This window comes from Corythoichthys intestinalis, chromosome 10 (assembly GCF_030265065.1).
Source record: "Corythoichthys intestinalis isolate RoL2023-P3 chromosome 10, ASM3026506v1, whole genome shotgun sequence".
In the NCBI taxonomy this organism is placed as follows: domain Eukaryota; kingdom Metazoa; phylum Chordata; class Actinopteri; order Syngnathiformes; family Syngnathidae; genus Corythoichthys; species Corythoichthys intestinalis.
Genome location: NC_080404.1, coordinates 24,935,601 through 24,954,762, shown reverse-complemented (window position 1 = coordinate 24,954,762; position 19,162 = coordinate 24,935,601). Strand labels below are relative to the sequence as shown.

At 39.6% G+C, this 19,162-nt stretch overlaps 1 protein-coding gene across 3 annotated transcripts in view; it reads left to right on the top strand.

The window, feature by feature from the left end:
• Positions 1–19,162, top strand: part of LOC130922520 (cGMP-dependent protein kinase 1) — a 208,608-nt gene that overhangs the window by 17,721 nt on the left and 171,725 nt on the right. For 2 of the 3 annotated variants that reach the window (XM_057847305.1, XM_057847304.1), the window contains exon 2: positions 8,973–9,139. In XM_057847305.1, coding sequence (XP_057703288.1) covers positions 8,973–9,139 — 167 coding nt within the window. Of the gene's footprint in view, positions 1–3,842; positions 4,147–8,972; positions 9,140–19,162 lie in introns of those variants that run through there. The other variant, XM_057847306.1, reaches the window with a different exon arrangement.

The following is a 19,162-nucleotide window of genomic DNA, read 5'->3' as shown; positions in this document are numbered from 1 at the left end:
GCCAAAGCTTCTCAGTGTGAACAGCCAAGATGAGTTTTGACTGTCTGACGTCACTTTATGTTGCCTGATGCCTTTGTTGCCACGGCAACATGTCAGGTGTGTCAATAATGTGGGCCAGGCTGAGTAGGCCCATATCTGATTTGGACACTTGCTAAAAATAGTGTGAACAGTCAGCCCTGAAAATCATATTTGAGAAGGAATCTAAGTCGAATCAGATACGCCTGCAGTCTGAACGCAGCCTAAGTTAGCATATAATTAATAATGAATTAATTAATACTGATATTCAGCAAATGGCAAGCAACCAGTTCAGGGTGTACCCTGCCTCGTACCCGTTGTCTCCTGGGATAGGTGACCCTTGTGGAGATAAGCAGTTCAGAAGATGAATGAATATTGATATTGCAACCAAATGTGTTGTCCGTGTGGATTATGTATTCCTATTTTCTATTGTCTTGCATGCATTACTTCCATACGGTTGGCATGGTAAGTCAATTTGCTTACTAATGAGTGGCGATACGGACATCTTGCGATCTAATGGTGGTACTGCAATGGCATATGAAATCACAAAATGTCTATTAAGGGTGATAATGACGATAGACAATGGAAAAGTTTCATAACGACTCACCCCAACGATATGGATGTTTTACTTTCTCAAAAGATGACAACCCATTGATGTTTCACTCAGAGAGAAATTTGAAATTTTGCAATTTTCAAAAAAGGAGGAAAAAACATGATGCATCACTTTCCTTAAAAAAAAAAAAAGGAAAAACCATCCAATGGTTATTTGATTTTCTCAACAACAACAAAAAGAAGACAAACCATGGATGTTAGCCTTTTACCGAATCTCAAACACCATAAGTTTGGAAAGAAGTTAAAAGTGTGTTTTTTCAAAGTACATTAAACAGGATGTCCCTATTTTTAACTTTTTTTCCACTTGACTTGTGAGATGGTACACCACTACTTGCGCCTTCCTTTGCAAAGATTTGGCTATATATACAGTTTTATAAGTGAATGCAAACGTAAGCAAATGGTCTGTACTTCCAAAAATGGAATGCTTTTCTCCTTTAGTTCCCAAAGGTCCAAACAACTTTCCGATATTCAAGCACCAAAAACAGAAGAAAACCCAAACGCAGCCTCATTTAAAAACCTGGCAACAGCCAAAAAACAAACAAAGCTGAAAAATATAATTAAAAATGAAGTTTCTTTTCATGTAGGACAACTAAAAGGTCACGGGCGAGTTTTGCGTTTATCTGCACGCACTCCATTTGGCTCCAAATGTTCATAAATAAATGCAAAAGTCTGGCCGATATGAGATATGGACAAGACGGTCCAATGAAACTTTCATGACAATAATCATTGACGCACTAAAGCTTTTATGTTGTGTGCCTTTACCATTAACTGAGGCTTTTAGTGGCGCTGGCCCGTGGCACATTTCTCATCGTGGTTATACCGCTGAAAAATGATTTTCCTGAAATTGGCTTTTTTAGATAGACATGACAGGATATATTTTTGAGAATTACGTTTAAATCAAGTGACAGTCGGTAAATGACAAACATTGCTGAAAACTGTCATTAGCCTGCGCTATGCTAGCTTTTTTTTTTAAAGGGTAACACGGATAGAAAGACGTAATTCTCAAAAGATAAATGTTAGTACGAGTTATAATAATTTGATATTAAAACCCCTGTTAATGTTTTCGTTTTATAAATTTGTAAAATTTTAAACCAAAAAATTAACTAGTCGCTCTCCATTGTTGTCGAGGTCGCAGGGTGGTGACGTCACATGGGTACGCTGCCGGTCTTCCACAGTGTCATTCTTTAACTACATAAACATATTGTCGGTTCTGCCCTTCCAATTTGAACCCAAGCGGCATATTAATGAGAAGGACAGCCCTGTCGATATTTCATAAAACGAGCAGCAAAAGCAAAATGAACAGGAAAGACAGGATGTGACAAGTAGCGTACATCTGTCAAGTTCGCTAGTGACAGCTACAAAAAATGTCTGCAGATCTTCACGGTAGACTATTGTGTGATCCAACTTATTCCAATATTATTATGGAGATATCTAGCATTCAGAGCTGTCGTGTGCTATACATACATATGATTATGGTATACAGTGAAAGTTAGCAGTTTTTTTTTTTTTTTATGCATCACAGCACAAGAAAACGTTGATGCAGTTTGCCTCTACTGAGACGTCTAATGACGGCTTAACTCATTTTCGTCACGTAAAAGCGCTGTCCACATTGATGGTCATCCTGCCGGCAGTTATTGGCAAGTTTGGGACCCCTCAACTAACACTTATGTATTGATTTCATAATTACCGTATTTTCCACACTATAAGGCACTCCTTCAATGAATGGTAAATTTTAAAACTGTTTTCATATATAGGGTGCACCTTATTGTTATGGGGCAGTAGAAGTACTGGTTATTGTTGTGTTATGCAACTAATAGATAGAGCTGCGCTACAGGGAATGTCATGCCATGATTAGCCAATATTGATCTATATAAGGTGCGCCTTTTACGGCAGAAAATACGGTACTAAAAGACAACCCAAATATATAATTGTATTCATAGGCGGATCTACTATTCAGGCGAAGTAGGCGATCGCCTTAGGCCCCCAACCAGTAGGGGGCCCCCAACCAGCTGCCCTTGCCCCAACGAGCAAGGGCTTGGGCCACCGGAGCCAGCAACACCCACAACTATTCGTCATGTATAATTATGTCAGCATACCAAACAAACAAATAACAAAACAAAAAAAGAAAACCATTTGAATGCTGCATATATATTATCTCTCCCCCACACACATGCACTACAATGGACTATTCCACGACGACGGACTGAGTATCAGTCGCTTAGCTTCATTTAGCACTATTTAGCTTCACTTATAGTAGCTCCGTTAAGCATCGCTTAGCTCCGCTTAGCTGTTCATTAGCTTCACTTAGCTCTCCCGCGTTTTTCACGCCACTAAGCTTGTTATTTCTACAGCTCACTTGCTACTTTGCACGTCGGCTATCGTTTATTTCGAACACATGAGCAAACTTGCTCTCCATGAGAGCCAAAGTTCAGTGAGGGAGAAGTTGAGAACAGGCCGCTAATGCTTCTTTTAACTTTTTTCTTCTTCACACCGAACATAAAATACACGACAGCACACCCTGTGGCGAAGCAATGCAGTACAGTTCCAATTAGTCATACAATAACACTCAACAGCTGGTTAACAGCATTTGCTAACGAAAAAATGAATAAATCTATTAATGACACCACAAGCAATGACGAAGAATGTTTTTTTACGGAGTGTAAAGCTTACGGTTAGCGGTTTAGTGAACGTACCGCCGGTGAACATTTCAAAATAAAAGCACATCATGTTCGTCTTATAAATAACGATTTCTGGAGTTAATCCTACATACTTCAGAATTAATATTATGATATGTAGAGTAAATACTACAGAATACAGATTCTACACTAAGAATAGCTTTCAAATGACACTCTTTATGACAAGTATGATTGGCAATGAATACTTATTGTAATTATTATACTACTATTATATATAGTAGTATACTATAATAATAATGCTAGATTTTTTTTTAAATTGTTTTGAATAATGTTGGGAAGGCAAACTCAGTGTTCTGAATCTGTTTATTTTCCATTCTTTTGCACTAGTAAATGCTATCAGTATTTAACCTCATTGTTTATTTGTGATTAATTATTGTTATTTACATGATTATTTGTACTTTAATAAAGAATTTAAGTGTTCCAAAATGGTTTTGTTAATTAATAAGCGTCAACAAAAATTTAATTGCTAAATTAGTAAAAAAAAAAAAAAAAAAAATTAGATTTCGAGAAAAATGTACTTCTCAGAGTAGTTTTACTAAGCCATTCCGGCAGAATAAAGAAATAAATAATTGACTCTTTGATTTGGGGGTGTAATGTTAAGTATTTAGTTTCTATGATATGGGGTGGGAACTAAAGTGCACTGTCGTGAGTTGACAGGGGCACTATTAAGCGTTACATCGGCTTATTATCTGATGAACACTACTAGAGCACAGACAACTTTTCAGTACCTCTGATTAAGATCAACAAGGAAACATCTCAAGTGCATAGTGCGTCGAAGAATTGAAGCTGAACTAATTTCCTCTGGAGTAAAGCGGCCAATGAGGTAATTTAGTTTGTGTTATTTGTTAGTTTGCGTTAACTGTATTAGTTTCTGTTAGTGTAGTTATGTATTCATGTTGTTTTATGTTTCTGTGTGAATATATTTTGACTTCATGTATATATTTTTCTGTGCTGTATGAAAATGATCTGACTTAATGTATATATTTGTCTGAACTGACTTTATGTATATTCTTATCTGTAGGTTACTTCATCTAGAATCAATTGTCATTCAGAATTCGCATTCAGAATTGTTCAGTTCTCACGGCATTGTCACGGCATTGTCATGGCAAATCAAGGCATTGTCAAATGAATGAATGAATGAATACTTTTTACTTTTGTTTGAGTAGATTTGTGAAAAAAGAAACACTACTTCGCTACTTTGGGCTACACTAGTCTTTAACATTTTTCCTCTTTATTCTACTTATTAGTCTACTTTTTTTTTTTTTTTTGGCCAGCGATTCCAACAGTAGCTCTATCAGTTTCACCAATAAGACGTCGCAATAATAATCACATGATTTCATTATACCAATCAGACTTAAGCTTGCTGTTCTATGATCACGCCAACTTGTTCAATCATGTGGCGTTTTCATAGCAACGTAAAAAATTAAGAATTTGACATAGAGCGCTGCCGTCAACATGACTCGAAAGAGCGGATTTTAATCTTTTTCCCAGTTTTTATTTGTCACCGATTGACCACGGAAAACCGGAGATATGATCCTTTTGTTTTCATAATAGATAATATTTTATCTCCACTGGACAGCACTCATGTTTTTTGGACGAATAATGCCACATTTCTGTAGATTTTTTTTTCTCTCGCCGGAATTCAATGTTTTTTTGTTGTGGTATTTCTTTGGCTTAGTGTGGTAATGTAATATGTTATAGTACAGCATAATAATAACAGTCCATAGATAACTTTGTGCTGAGAAAAAAAACATTGTTTAAAAAGAAAAAAAATCAAACATTTTAAGCAGTTGCTTACAATGTTACCCAATACTTGAGTATTCTTTTCACCAAATACTTTTTTCTTGTACTTGAGTACATTTTTCGGATGACTACTTTTACGTTTACTTGAGTAATATTATTTTAAAGTAACATTACTCTTACTTGAGTACAATTTTTGGCTACTCGGCCCACCTCTGCTAACACGCCACTTTGATTAGATTTTGTAAGCATACGACAATAGGGCTCTGCGGGTGCTTTGCCAAACCCCTTAGACTTACTCACCGAACCCCTAGGGTTCGATCAAACCCAGGTTAAGAACCGCTGTACTAAAGGAACCAACGGGTTGCTTCCAAAATTTTCCACAAGAATAGTGGCTATTTGAACTCATTGCCTAGCATTGACCACACCAGTCGTCCTATTCATTTTGACTGGGACGTTCGTTCATTCGTCCCCTCCCAATAAAAATGAATTAGACATCCATCTCCGTCAACGGCGGCCAGTGAGTTAACACAAATCCAGTCCATCACTCGTATCTCAAAATTGGTGCTCATACGTTTATTGCAAGACTATTTCTGTGGCACATACTCTATTTTCATTCCCATCCACTCGGGCTTTGTTACGAGCTTCTCATCCATTATTCCTGGGAGCCTCCTTCACTTTTAACGCCGCCCTCCTTTTAAAATAGCATACTTTGCCCTTATAAGGAAAGCTCCCTTGCTCGACCCTAAACATCGCCTCACCGTCAAATACATCATCCTCACTGAACTGTTTCTCTCTCTCTCTCTCTCTCTCTCTCTCTCTCTCTCTCTCTCTCTCTCTCTCTCTCTCTCTCTCTCTTTTTTTCTTTATTTTTTTATTGCCATCTACTCGGTGTCGCCCCAAGAGGCCAAACATATAAAATCAGAGTGGCGACAAATCTCACGATTGGGGCAAGCGATTTCCAATGTTTTCCTATGCGTCATGCTCTGATTCGGTCTTGCTGTCTTTCTTCACTCAACGGCTGCTGTTGATGGGGCTAGACGTCCAATCCATTTGAAGTGGGAGGGTTGACACTTGACAGCGAATGAATGAATTGTTATTCGCTGCCTCCCACTTCATATGAATTGGATTTGTATTAGAGTTAAACTAATTGTTGGGAAAAGATGGTGCTTCTTGGTCATAGGTAGAGCAAATTTTATTTTTAATCCATTGGGTGTCATTAACGGCACAAGGCGTCCATTCCATTTGAAGTGGGAGGGGTTGGCTGTGAGTAAACAAATGTTCCACTTCAAATGGATTGGACATCTACTTGTGATAAACTCATTGATTGCAGGGTCTATCTTGGCCAGAGGAAGAATAAATGCCATTATTTAATGGATTGGCTGACAGTGACAGCGCTATATGTCAAATTCAGTTAACGTCTATTCGCTGCTATCCTCCCACTTCAATCGATTAGTGATAAACACATTCATTTCAATTTATAATTAAGAGCCACATGATTTGATTTCTAAAACCGTTAATGGTACTGAAAGGTCAATAACACATTTTTCCAAGCACAGTGGTACCTCGACATACGATCGCTTTGACACACGATCTTTTTGACATCTGACGTAAAATTTGACCCGCCATTTGTTTCTACATCCGACGACACGCTCTAAATACAACGATTTATGACAGCGCTACAGTTTCTTTGTTTTCCAGCAAGACAAACGCACAGTAGATTTTCTTGTGAGAGAAATCAACATCGGTTCCAACAATGTTAGTGCAGGTGGTGAAAAAATGAAAAAGTTGAGGCTTCCCATTGAAATGAAGATGGAAATGATGGAAAAATATGAGAGTGCTTTGCGTATCCGTGAACTGGCTGGACAATAAGGCTGCAGAATGTCAACACTCTCGACGGTCCTCCTCCGACATCAGTTCGCCAGTCTTTATAAGTTAAGGTCAAAATTGTTGTTGTGGTAACATCGCCAAAGAAATCGCCAGCTTGGATTTTAATCATTTATTTCAGAACTTGTGCAACACAACATGCCAACTGTCTGCCACAGCTGACGCCTTCAACAGAATATTAAAAGTGAAAGTAAAAAGTCCCCTCTCTGTCAAGTCAGCCACGCGGTGCGTTAAGGTACAATACACCACGCAAAATACAAACGGCACATTAGAACCCGATTCGTTACATTATTACAGGTATTATTATTAGTATTATTACTCTGTGTATTTTGCAATAGTACCATCAGTATTTATTAAGGATTTAGTGTAGATTTTTCGGGCTGTGGAACTAATTAATGGAATTAGAATGTATTCTTATAGGAAAATCCTGCTCGACATACGACCATTTTGACTTACAAACAAGCAGTGTTGGGAATAACGCCGTTATAAATAACGCCGTTACATAACGGCGTTATTTTTTTCAGTAACGGGGTAATCTAACTAATTATTTTTTCCGCCGTTACAACGCCGTTACCGTTACTGACGGTCAAAAGCGGTGCGTTACTTACTCTGAATAAATTGAAGAAACTACCAGCCGTAGCGAGTCTACTCTGCTCTGTTTATTTGTCATCCAATACTTCGAGTGCTTTCAGGTTCGAGAATAGCGCACATGTTTTGTTTTGTGCTTTTTCTTAGCAAAGATATACCACACAGGACGTGCTGGCACTCTGTTTCTTTCATAGCACATATAACTTCAACATTAACATAAACGTACGGCTCTCGGCAGGCCATGTCTCTAACTCACTCCCGCATCATGTGAGCAAAACAATATTGACGCCGTGTGCACTTCAGGGTGCCTCGGATAATTCTGTACCAGAATATTGCAGCACATACTTCTTATGACTCCAGGCTGTTTGTCCCTGCTTTGTCCCTGCTCATTCAATTAGACAATGCTTTCCAAAGCTTGCTAACATTTATGTTTTTGGTACACCTGAATGCTAGCCTCGTTCCCATCCCCCACTGTCAGCCAGCAAGAATGCTGCTTCCATCTTGAGGATGGCAGACGCTTTGAGGGTGACGGGAGGAGTAGGGGGACGAGGCTCCCTTAATGCATCACCTGGATAGATGCGATGGAAGTGATTGTGATTGGCTGAGGGTTAGAGTCATGTGTCATGGTAAGCCAATCAGAGCTGGTGTTTTTACACACAAACCGGAACAGCGTATGCGGCAAACACACACACGCAAAACAGATGCAGAGGGATATGATGGCAGAGCATTCAGAGGAAAACTTGTCCTTTACGAAGTGGAGATATAAACACTATTTCAAGTCAAAATACTTGAAGTACAGTAGACTATGTCTACTTGACCAGTTGTCTCAGGTTGTGAGAAATAGATTTAATTGATTAAACTCACTTTGTATTGTTTACTGCTGATTGTTATTTTATTATATTGTTTACTGTTTACTTTTGTTGCACTTCAAGTGTAGGATAAATCTGTTGCTGGTGAGGTGCAATAAATATTACAAGGTTCTATAACACAACTACATGTCTGTTCTCTAGTCAACTGACTCGAATACTGTTCAGAAAATTTCAAATTCTTTGACATACAACAACTTCTTTTTAAAGTAACAGAAATAATTACTTTCCCTGGTAACTAGTTACTTTTACTATAGAGTAATTCAGTTACTAACTCAGTTACTTTTTGGAAGAAGTAGTGAGTAACTATAACTAATTACTTTTTTAAAGTAACGTGCCCAACACTGCAAACAAGGTGGAACGAATTAACTTTGTATGTAGAGGTGCCACTGTACTGACATTTACCTATTTTTCCAGGTGGTATTTTTGAACATGGCAATCAGCTGTTGTTGTTTTCTATCCTATTAGTAGTATTGTGAAGACAGCAGTAAAAACGGGCTAGACGTCTTGCGCCGTCCACGGTAGCCAGTGAGTTCAAATTCTTCTCCTGTTTTGTTTTCCATCTAAGGTCTAAGGATCTCATCAAAGAGGCCATCCTAGACAATGACTTCATGAAGAACCTGGAGCTATCGCAGATCCAAGAGATTGTGGACTGCATGTATCCCGTGGAATATGGAAAGGACAGCTGTATCATCAAAGAGGGCGATGTGGGATCGCTGGTCTACGTCATGGAAGGTAACGGCGCTTGAGTCCGGGATAAGAGCATGAAAATTGCACGGCTGCATGTTTGGAGAAATAATAACGCTTACTTGGAGAATGTGCTGCACTGCTTTGGACCCTGTGCTCCAATAAATCCCTTTATGATTCAACGTAGAGATGGCCACGCTAAATATACTGCGGCAATATCCGTGGCATATTAAATACAATAATTCATTACTGACTAGGAATGAGCCTAACCTTGATTGTTGCGGTTCTTCACTCTTCAAATGCCACTGACGTTAATAGGAGTCCAGTCATGCGGCTTTTTATTTCATTTTTCTGCTGGTAATTGAAATGAGTTTATCACGTGTCAGTGGCGGATGCTGGTCTTTCAATGAGGGGAAGCGCAAAGTGTGTCCACCTGTGAGTACTTTGTGACGATGGAGGGGCTGCTTTGTAGGGAAAGAAACTAGAGTGCCAGAAGGCAAGTCTCCAAACACGAGCAGCTATGAAACAGAAAAAAAAAAAAACAGGAATTGAAACTCGATTTTTCGATAGTCATTTTTAACAAAGCAAGTGTCGCTAGGGCAATTATGAAAGTCTCTGCTTCAACTCAGAACAACGGAATGAAAATGGAAATTTTTTTCCCGCGGATGTTAATACAACAAATTAACAAAATTCGCTCATTTCACTGTCAATCAAAAAAGGGATTCAGCCTCAGACAGGTCATCCAACCATAATGCAGGAAACCTGTCATGAGCCTGGCCCGTTTCCACTAGTGGGGTAATATTCCAACACACTTAAGGCCCAAGTACACTGCATGCGTGATCGTTGCGGTTCCGGTCCGGTTCAGTGTTGCCTGCGTGCCACGCAGTCCGTCAAAAACAGGCAAATCATACCGGCTGCTGCACGGCTGCGGTCCGCCAACCTCGTCCCCCCCGTGAGCTCTCGCATGATCGCGCGCGATAATGTGCCATTTAAAACAACGAAAAACACACGGAGTCTATACTCATCAGAGAAGCAGAGAGAGAGCACATATTTTCTTTGCATATTGATATTTTAGTTAATCTGGAATTAAGAGACAGACATGACTGCATCATGATGAGATCAGGACAGAAAAACACACATAATAGGACACCTTGCAGCTTCCTTTTTAAAATTGTCCTTATAGAAAGGATCTGCTGCATCATAAATGATTTTGTGGGTTTCCACCTCCATGATGAAGCGCTCATCATCCATCTTCGCTCGTGTTTAAACCGTGATTAGGCACCTGGGTTGTTACGTCCAGGCCCAGCTCCGCCCATTTTGCCGGATGCGTGTCTGGCAAAAATAGAAAATAGCCTATACCATCCGGCGGGCATGCGGCACGCCGGAGGTGGTTCGCAGTCAAGCCGGAGCACTGACGCGGCCGGTATACGTTGAACAATAGGATATAATGGGAACGGATTGGCTCCGGCGCTATTTTTTACCGGAGTCGGACCGGAACCGCAACGATCACGCATGCAGTGTACTTGGGCCTTTAGCCTGCTGCCACTCCACCTATAATGAAGCTCATCTCCCAATCACACCTAATTACCACCACCTGCAAAAACAAACAGTCAGTGTCAAATCGTCAGTGATACAGCACATTCCTGCTTGTTGACCGTCCTTCATGCACGGTCCTTGACCAATTGACCTGCGAATGAACATTCTAACACGCACGCTCTTCGGTTGGATTTTTCATGTAGGGAGTGAGCCGGGCGGTTGGAGTTAGTTTTGAACTTGTTTTGAAGTGATTTTAGACCATTTTTGTGGAGTTTTGCTCATTCTGGACAGCTCTTGAACTATGCCAGCATGCTTTACTTATTTTTCTCCTTTTTAAGACTTTGTTAACATACCCAGATATTTTTTGATTCATATACTGTATGGGGCTCTTAACCTGGGGGTGCGTCCTCCTTAGGGGTCTGTTAAAATTAAAGCATCTCAGATGAGAGAAAAAAAACAAATGTTACTGTGACAAAAATGGACATGGTTTAGTAAGAGAACCAGATCATTTTTTCTTTTACATCAACCTGACCAGTAAAAAAACATAAAATAATTCCTTATTGATTTAGTACGGATTTTTTTTTCAATGTTAGTCAAAAAAAATACCATTTACCATTCTTATGAAAACATAATTGTTAAAAAATACTATAATTCAGAAACATCGGATACATACATGTTTACCCCTCCTTGGGTTTTTTTTTTGGGGGGGGGGGGCTGATCTAAAGGTCCAACCAAAGAAATTATACAATAACTCATTGGCTGCTATTGAAGGCAATAAGAGTCAAATCCACTTGACGTTTGCGCGATCATTCGCTGCCCTCCCACTTCAAATGGATTGGACGTCTACTAGTGATAAACTTATTGAAATTGACAGCAAATGGATGCAGTTAAATGAGTTGTTTCTGACGAAGCCAAAACAGCAATTACCTTCCAGTCAAGTAAGTATGCAGTAATTTTACTTGGGTGGAGTGCCTACCAGGCGGCAATCCTGGGTAGGTCAGCAAGCAGCTGGAAACTCGAAAAGTAAATACAGTATTGCACAGAATAGGTAAGGTATTTCTTAGTACTCCTTGATATCGATGATGTCATTTTAGTGCCGTACTAATACGACAGCGAATGAACAAACTCATTTGCTGCCACCCTCCAACTTCAAAGGGATTGGATGTCTACTCGTGATAAACTCATTGGTATGCATCTTGGCCAGAGCAAGAACACATTTTATTTTTTTAATTCATTGGCTGCCATTGACGGCAAAAGACGTCCGATTCATTTCATGTTCATTCGCTCCCGCTATTTTTTGTTGTTGTTTTATACAGTGGGGCAAATAAGTATTTAGTCAACCACGAATTGTGCAAGTTCTCCCACTTGAAAATATTACAGAGCCCTGTAATTGTCAACATGGGTAAACCTCAACCATGAAAGACAGAATGTGGGGAAAAAAAACAGAAAATCCCATTGTTTGATTTTGAAAGAATTTATTTGCAAATCATGGTGGAAAATATGTATTTGGTCAATACCAAAAGTTCATCTCAATACTTTGTTATGTACCCTTTGATGGCAATAACGGAGGCCAGACGTTTTCTGTAACTCTTCACAAGCTTTTCACACACTGTTGCTGGTATTTTGGCCCATTCCTCCATGCAGATCTCCTCCAGAGCAGTGATGTTTTGGGACTGTCGTTGGGCAACACGAAATCTTAACTCCCTCCACAGATTTTCTATGGGGTTGAGATCTGGAGACTGGCTAGGCCTCTCCAGGACCTTGAAATGCTTCTTACGAGGCCACTCCTTTGTTGCCCTAGCTTTGTGTTTGGGATCATTGTCATGCTGAAAGACCCAGCCACTTCTCATCTTCTATGCCCTGGCTGCTGGAAGGAGATTTTCACTCATAATCTCTCCATACATGGCTCCATTCATTCTTTCCTTTACACAAATCAGTCGTCCTGGTCCCTTTGCAGAAATACAGCCCTAAAGCATGATGTTTCCACCCCCATGCTTCACAGTGGGTATGGTGTTCTTCGGATGTAATTCAGTATTCTTTCTCCTCCAAACACAAGACCCTGTGTTTCTTCCCAAAAGTTCAATTTTTGGTTTCATCTGATCATAACACATTCTCCCAGTCCTCTTCTGGATCATCCAAATGCTCTCTAGCAAACCGCAGACGGGCCTGGACGTGTACTTTCTTCAGCAGGGGGACATGTCTGGCAGTGCAGGATTTGAGTCCCTGGCGGCGCATTCTGTTACTGATAGTAGCCTTCGTCACTGTGGTCCCAGCTCTCTGTAGGTCATTCACTAGGTCCCCCCGTGTGGTTCTGGGATTTTTTGCTCACCGTTCTTGTTATCATTTTGACGCCACAGGGTGAGATCTTGCATGGAGCCCCAGATCAAGGGAGGTTATCAGTGGTCTTGTATGTCATCCATTTTCTAATAATTGCTCCCACATTTGATTTCTATACACCAAGCGTTTTACCTATTGCAGATTCAGTCTTCCCAGCCTGGTGCAGGTCTACAATTTTGCCTCTGGTGTCCTTCGACAGCTCTTTGGTCTTGGCCATAGTGGAGTTTGGCGTGTGACTGACTGAGATTGTGGACAGATGTCTTTCATACCGATAATGAGTTAAAACAGGTGCCATTAAGACATGTAACGAGTGGAGCCTCGTTAGACCTTGTTAGACCTCGTTAGAAGAAGTTAAACCTCTTTGACAGCCAGAAATCTTGCTTGTTTGTAGGTGACCAAATACTTATTTTCCACTCTAATTTGGAAATAAATTCTTTAAAAATCAAACAATGTGATTTTCTGTTTTTTATTCTCCACATTGTGTCTCTCATGGTTGAGTTTTACCCATGTTGACAGTCACAGGCCTTTCTAATCTGTTCAAGTAGGAGAACTTGCAAAATTGGTTGTTGACTAAATACTTATTTGCCCCACTGTATAGTCTACACCATTATTCCGCGTGCAGACAAGGATTGTGACGACAGCAGGAATTCTAAACGCTACTTTTGTTCTCGGTCTAATCTCTTGAGTCGTTCGGGGCGGACGTCCAAAGCATTTCGTGAAGGGCAAAGTCAATTTGACTTTAAAACAGGATTACATTAGGAACGTCAATCAGTCATTTCGATTAGAGTCATTGAAAAGTTTTTATTTGGCATGCAGGTGGTGGCGCGCCTTCACTGTTTAGCGTTGTGACGGCAAATTTATGAGTACGCAAACGGGTGAGGACAGACTGGTCGTAACACGCTAGGTTGCTTGCTAGCAGCCAAGTACATTATTCATTGTTTTTGGTTGAATCTTTAATGGATTCTTGCTCCTTTGCTAGATTTTTTAAACTCTGTGTACCCTTGACTCGCTCCATTTTGAGACATTGCCTATTATTGTGATAGTTGATTCATTATTTTCAAAAAGTTGACTTATTGGCTCATGTCAAATTCATCTTGCTTACTGTTATGTGATTAGGGCTTTGCGTTTTAACTGTAAGTGTGCTGTGGAAGAAAAAAACTAAGCCCTGAGAAAAGTTGGGTTGGGAATTTTGTGCAGATGAAAGATAATCATATGATTTCATTGAGAACTACAGAAATCATTCAGTTTTTTTTCCTTTTTGTATTTTTTAGTATATGAATAAAAACATTACAAATAAAACTTTTTGGATTGATCATCTATCCTCGTGAGTGGCAGCCAATGAGTTAAGAGCCTCTAGCTAATAGAGTGTAATGAACACTAGACTTGTGCCGATTACCGCTTTCAAGGTATACCATTGTTTGAAAACGTCACGGTTTCAAAACCGCAAAAAAATTCCGTCATACCCTCCCTAAGGTATTAGCTATTTTTTATGTCCCCAAAATGCAGCTTGCAGCTGCAAGGCTCAACCCTCCGCCACTGGTGGTTGCTCAGTGTCAGTGTGTCCGCTGTGCTACACGATGGCTGGTGGAGGTGAAACCCCTGAACTTTTTCCCCCATCGAAGAAAACGAAATAGCTCGTATGGGAATATTTCGGCTACAGAAAAGTTACAGACGGCTGCTGCTTAGAGGAGGAGGGCCAACCAACTTGTAAAACATGCTTGCAGAGGATGGCTGCAGCCAATATGATTTCGCATTGATAAAAAATTAAAGGTTAGTTATCACTGTCATGAACATGAGTTAACTTCGGCGTGTTTAGTGTGTCTAGCGGTGGTAAAACATGGTGTTTCTTCCTCTCTGGCAACTGTCTGTGTTGAGAAAGAGTGTATGTATAATGTAAACATGATACGAGTCATACGCACGTGTTTTTTATGAAAAAGAATTCAATTATTTTTGTTCTGATGGTAATAATGTTGAGCTGTGGCTGTAGGTTTGGGTTCCTGTTCAATGGAAAAAAAGTTTAGTTTTTTTTTTTTTAACCCAGATATCTCAAAGTACCACATTTAAGAGCTGTAATTGCAATACTGTGATATTATGAAACCGTCATATTTTGGCTTAAGGTTATGATATTGTCAGAATCTCATACTGGCACAAGCCTAATGAACACACAAATGTGCTTTCTACACTCAACAACCTATGGTGATGTTGGCGCAACAATGACATCACTTGTTTATCCGCGACAAGCAGATGCGAGGCATCGAACGTGTCATCGTGCAGATAAAATGCAAAACGTGCCACAGCTGATGAGCCGCTCCAAGCAAATCAGGGATTATATCTTTGACTATAATTACCAAACGGCGGGCATTGTGAAGGCGGAAACAATATGCCCATAGATGTTGAGCTGGGAAACTAAATCTGCTGTCTTTGTTTTTCTCGTAATGTGTTTTTTGTTAAAAAGGCGCTTGTCTGGTCACTTTTGGGCATGCCAATATTGCTTTTGCTAGTGAATGATCATGTTTCAGTGCATTTGAATGCGATAGACATCCAATCCATTTCGACTGGGAAATGTCACGAAATGTCCCAGTCGAAATGGATAGGATGTCTATCGCCTTCAATGGCAGCCCGTGAGTTAAATAGTCATTTTATTTTAATTTCGATTAAAGCATTTTTGCCTGGTAGGTCTTAAATTCTATTAATTTGAAATGTTGGTGTATGTGTGAAATTGTGTCTGAGAAATATTTTTAGATTTTTTTTGTTAGGGATGCCGTCCAACATGTGGATAACGGGCCGGATCTGAACCGGGTAATCATTTCGGGTGGTCCGTGAACGTAAATCATGTTCACACAATGTTTTTTTTTTCCCTTTCAGAAAAATATATAAAATATTTATTTAAAACATTTGTTTTAAATTCACATTTTCCCCTTCTGTTTTATATTAAAAAATCAACTGAAATATAAATAAATATTAACAAATACACATTTGAAATAATAAAAGGGACACCTCAATTTTTTTCTTCCAATTGTTGTTTCTGTTTTTAAAACTAAAGCAATGAAATACAGCACAGGCCAAAAGAGACACACCTCATTCAATGCAACACAAATGAAGGTCCCAACCCCATTTATAAAGCAATAATTCCACAAATTAACCCTGAAAAGGCATACCTATAAAGTAAAAAAAAACATTTTAGGCGACTCCTTCTTGAAGCTCATTAAGAGAATGGCAAGAGTGTGCAAAAAAAGTAATTAGAGCAAAGGGTGGCTACTTTGAAGATAGTAGAATGTTATACATTTTTAGTTATTTCACCTTTTTTTTTTTTTTGGTAAGTACAGTATTTTTCGGACTATAAGTCGCACCTGAGTATAAGTCGCACCAGCCATAAAATGCCCAACGAAGAGGAAAAAAACATATATAAGCCACGCCGGAGAATAAGTGGCATTTTTGGGGGAAATTTACTTGATAAAATCCAACACATAGAACAGAAATGTCATCTTGAAAGGTAATTTAAAACAAAAATCCAATAGAGAACAACATGCTGAATAAGTATACAGTATGATAGTTACATGATACATGAACAACGAAATGAGAATATACTGTCCTCACCAGGACGCTACAGCTCGGTCCTGGGTATACAGCGAGCTAAACTCCCTATTGACGATGCTAGACGTCCGTATAATTTGCTGACTTTATTTTGGCCGTCGTAATGACACCTTCATTTGAAGAGTGAAATTAAAAATAGCAATAATATAAATCAATGACACGAACGGTTAGCATGCGTTTGCTAACATTAGCACGTTGTTCAAAAACCCACACAACTGGCTCCAAGTGTGATCGTGGGTGGAAAACACACAAGAACAACAGAAATGATGATGCACTCAGGCGTTGCCGCTGTAGAGGTATTTTCCAAGCATAAACACTGAACGTAGGTTCGCAGCCGTGTTTCTCTCTCTCTCTCTCTCTTTCTCTCTCTCTCTCTCTCTCTCTCTCTCTCTCTCTCGCCCACTCGCTCAGACGCTGAGTCGCTGTCCGTCTTCTTCTGGCGTGTGAGCGCGCTTCTTCGTGTAAAAAAGTGCAATTGCGCCCCCACTTGGGCGTGAAAGCGCCACAATCTAAAACCATGCATTTCAATATAAAAAAGTCAATAATACAATTGAAAACACATTGCCGAAGGCAAAACGCGAACGTGGCCATAGCTATTATGAGTTATTCAGATAACTATAGCATAAAGAACATGCTAACAAGTTTACCAAACCATCAGTGTCACTCCAAAACACCAAAATAACATGTGAAATGATATCGTAATGTGTTAATAATTTCACGCATAAGTCACTCCTGAGTATGCGTCGCACTCCCAGCTCAAAATATGAAAAAAACTGCTTATAGTCTTATAGACTTATAGTCCGAAAAATACGGTACATAATTCCACACATGTTCCACGCACGTTTTCCACACATTCATAGTTTTATTACATTTGGTGTGAATTTACAGTGTAAATGGTCATGAAAATAAAGAAAACGCACGAATGAGAAGGTGTGTCCAAACTTTTTGCCTGTGCTGTATATTAAAATATTTGTTATGAAGAGACTTTAAAAATATCCCAGGATTTGGAGAATTTTAGGCCAACAGTCTTAAACTATCAAAGTACTTGTAGATGAATTGTGGAAGCCCCAGGTGACAGATATGATATCCCTAAAGGCAGGGGCGGACAGGTAATCTGTAGCTTCTGGAGGATCACAGAACGGCCGGTGCTCTGGACGGCCGGCGGCCGCCATACATACAGTACATCACTGTTTTTATCCTCCCTATCCTCTATGATTATCTACAGTTCACATCCAATCCGACAGGTGGCAGCAATGCGCCTGGCTGTTAACCGCCAATCTGGTAGGAGAAGAACGAAAAAAGCACAGAGTAGCCTACTTTGCTAAAGCCTTACTCCTTGTGGACGCAAAATAGCGACGAGCTAGGATGAACAATATGGAAGGTGGTGGCAAAAAAAGAAAAGAGAAGGGTGGCGCAGAGAAGGTTAGAGAGAAAAAAACTGAAGAAATTTTAGAGCGAAGCATCGAAATGTCACAAGTTGACACACATGTTCGCAAGCAGGAGTCTGGCTGCAACGGCTACGGCAGCTAACAACAGCCCAGCCCCCGGCGATTGTGAGAGTGGGAGCGGCAGCTGCTCTCACGTTCAGCCGGTGCAGGGAGAGACAACGGACGAGGGAGAGGGTAATGATGAGCTGGTGGAAGTTCCCCAGACAAGCGCAGGGCAAGTAAGTAGGGATGAAGAGGGTTAGTTGCTAGGTATATTGGCAATTGTTATCCACCAGGTAGCTACATTTGAAATGAAATACCATATTGGCCCGGATATAAGACGGCCCTAATTATAAGACGACCCCCTCTTTTTCAAGACTCAAGTTTGAAAAAAGACTTTTTGAACACCAAATTCATTTTTATACAGAAAATAATTACAGTACATCTGAAACAAATGATTATAACAATATATTTGAGAGAAAAAGCATGTTATCTTGCCTCATTCAAATCTTAATATCTGAACATTTAAATATGTAAACTAAAGTGCAATCACATTCGGAAATGAATGGCTTCTGGCTTTTGAAATGTAAATAAACCAATCTATTGTGATAAAACAACAAAATTGCAATAACTGCTTTAACCATCAAAGTGAAGTCTAACTGTAACTGTAGTCTTGAAACAAATCTGAATAAGGAAAAACATTGCAATAAAATAATGCAAACTGGTTAAACTTGAGAGGAGCTGAGATCCGTCATGACAGAACATCGCTTCAATGATATCTGGCGCCATCTAGCGTCGTGAATGGATATAACGTCTAGACCGCGAATATAAGACGACCCCCCCTTTTTCAGTCTTATTTCAATGCAAAAAAACACCGTCTTATATAAGGGCCAATACGGTAAATGGCAATTAAAGGGTTAGTGCCAGCTAGTCCATGTCCCCGATTGCAATCATGTCAAGTTACGGTATGCTAGTCCTACTATCCCTCTCCTAAGAAAAAAAAAAATTAGCTGTAAAACAACGTATGCACACGAAGCAGCAATATTAATTCAGAAGAAATATAACAAAATATTAATAAAATGAATGTTTTTACTATAAAGTTTAGGAGTTAAATTGATATGATATATATATTTTTAATCATTTATATATCGTTTTGTTTTCTGATTAATACTTTCCG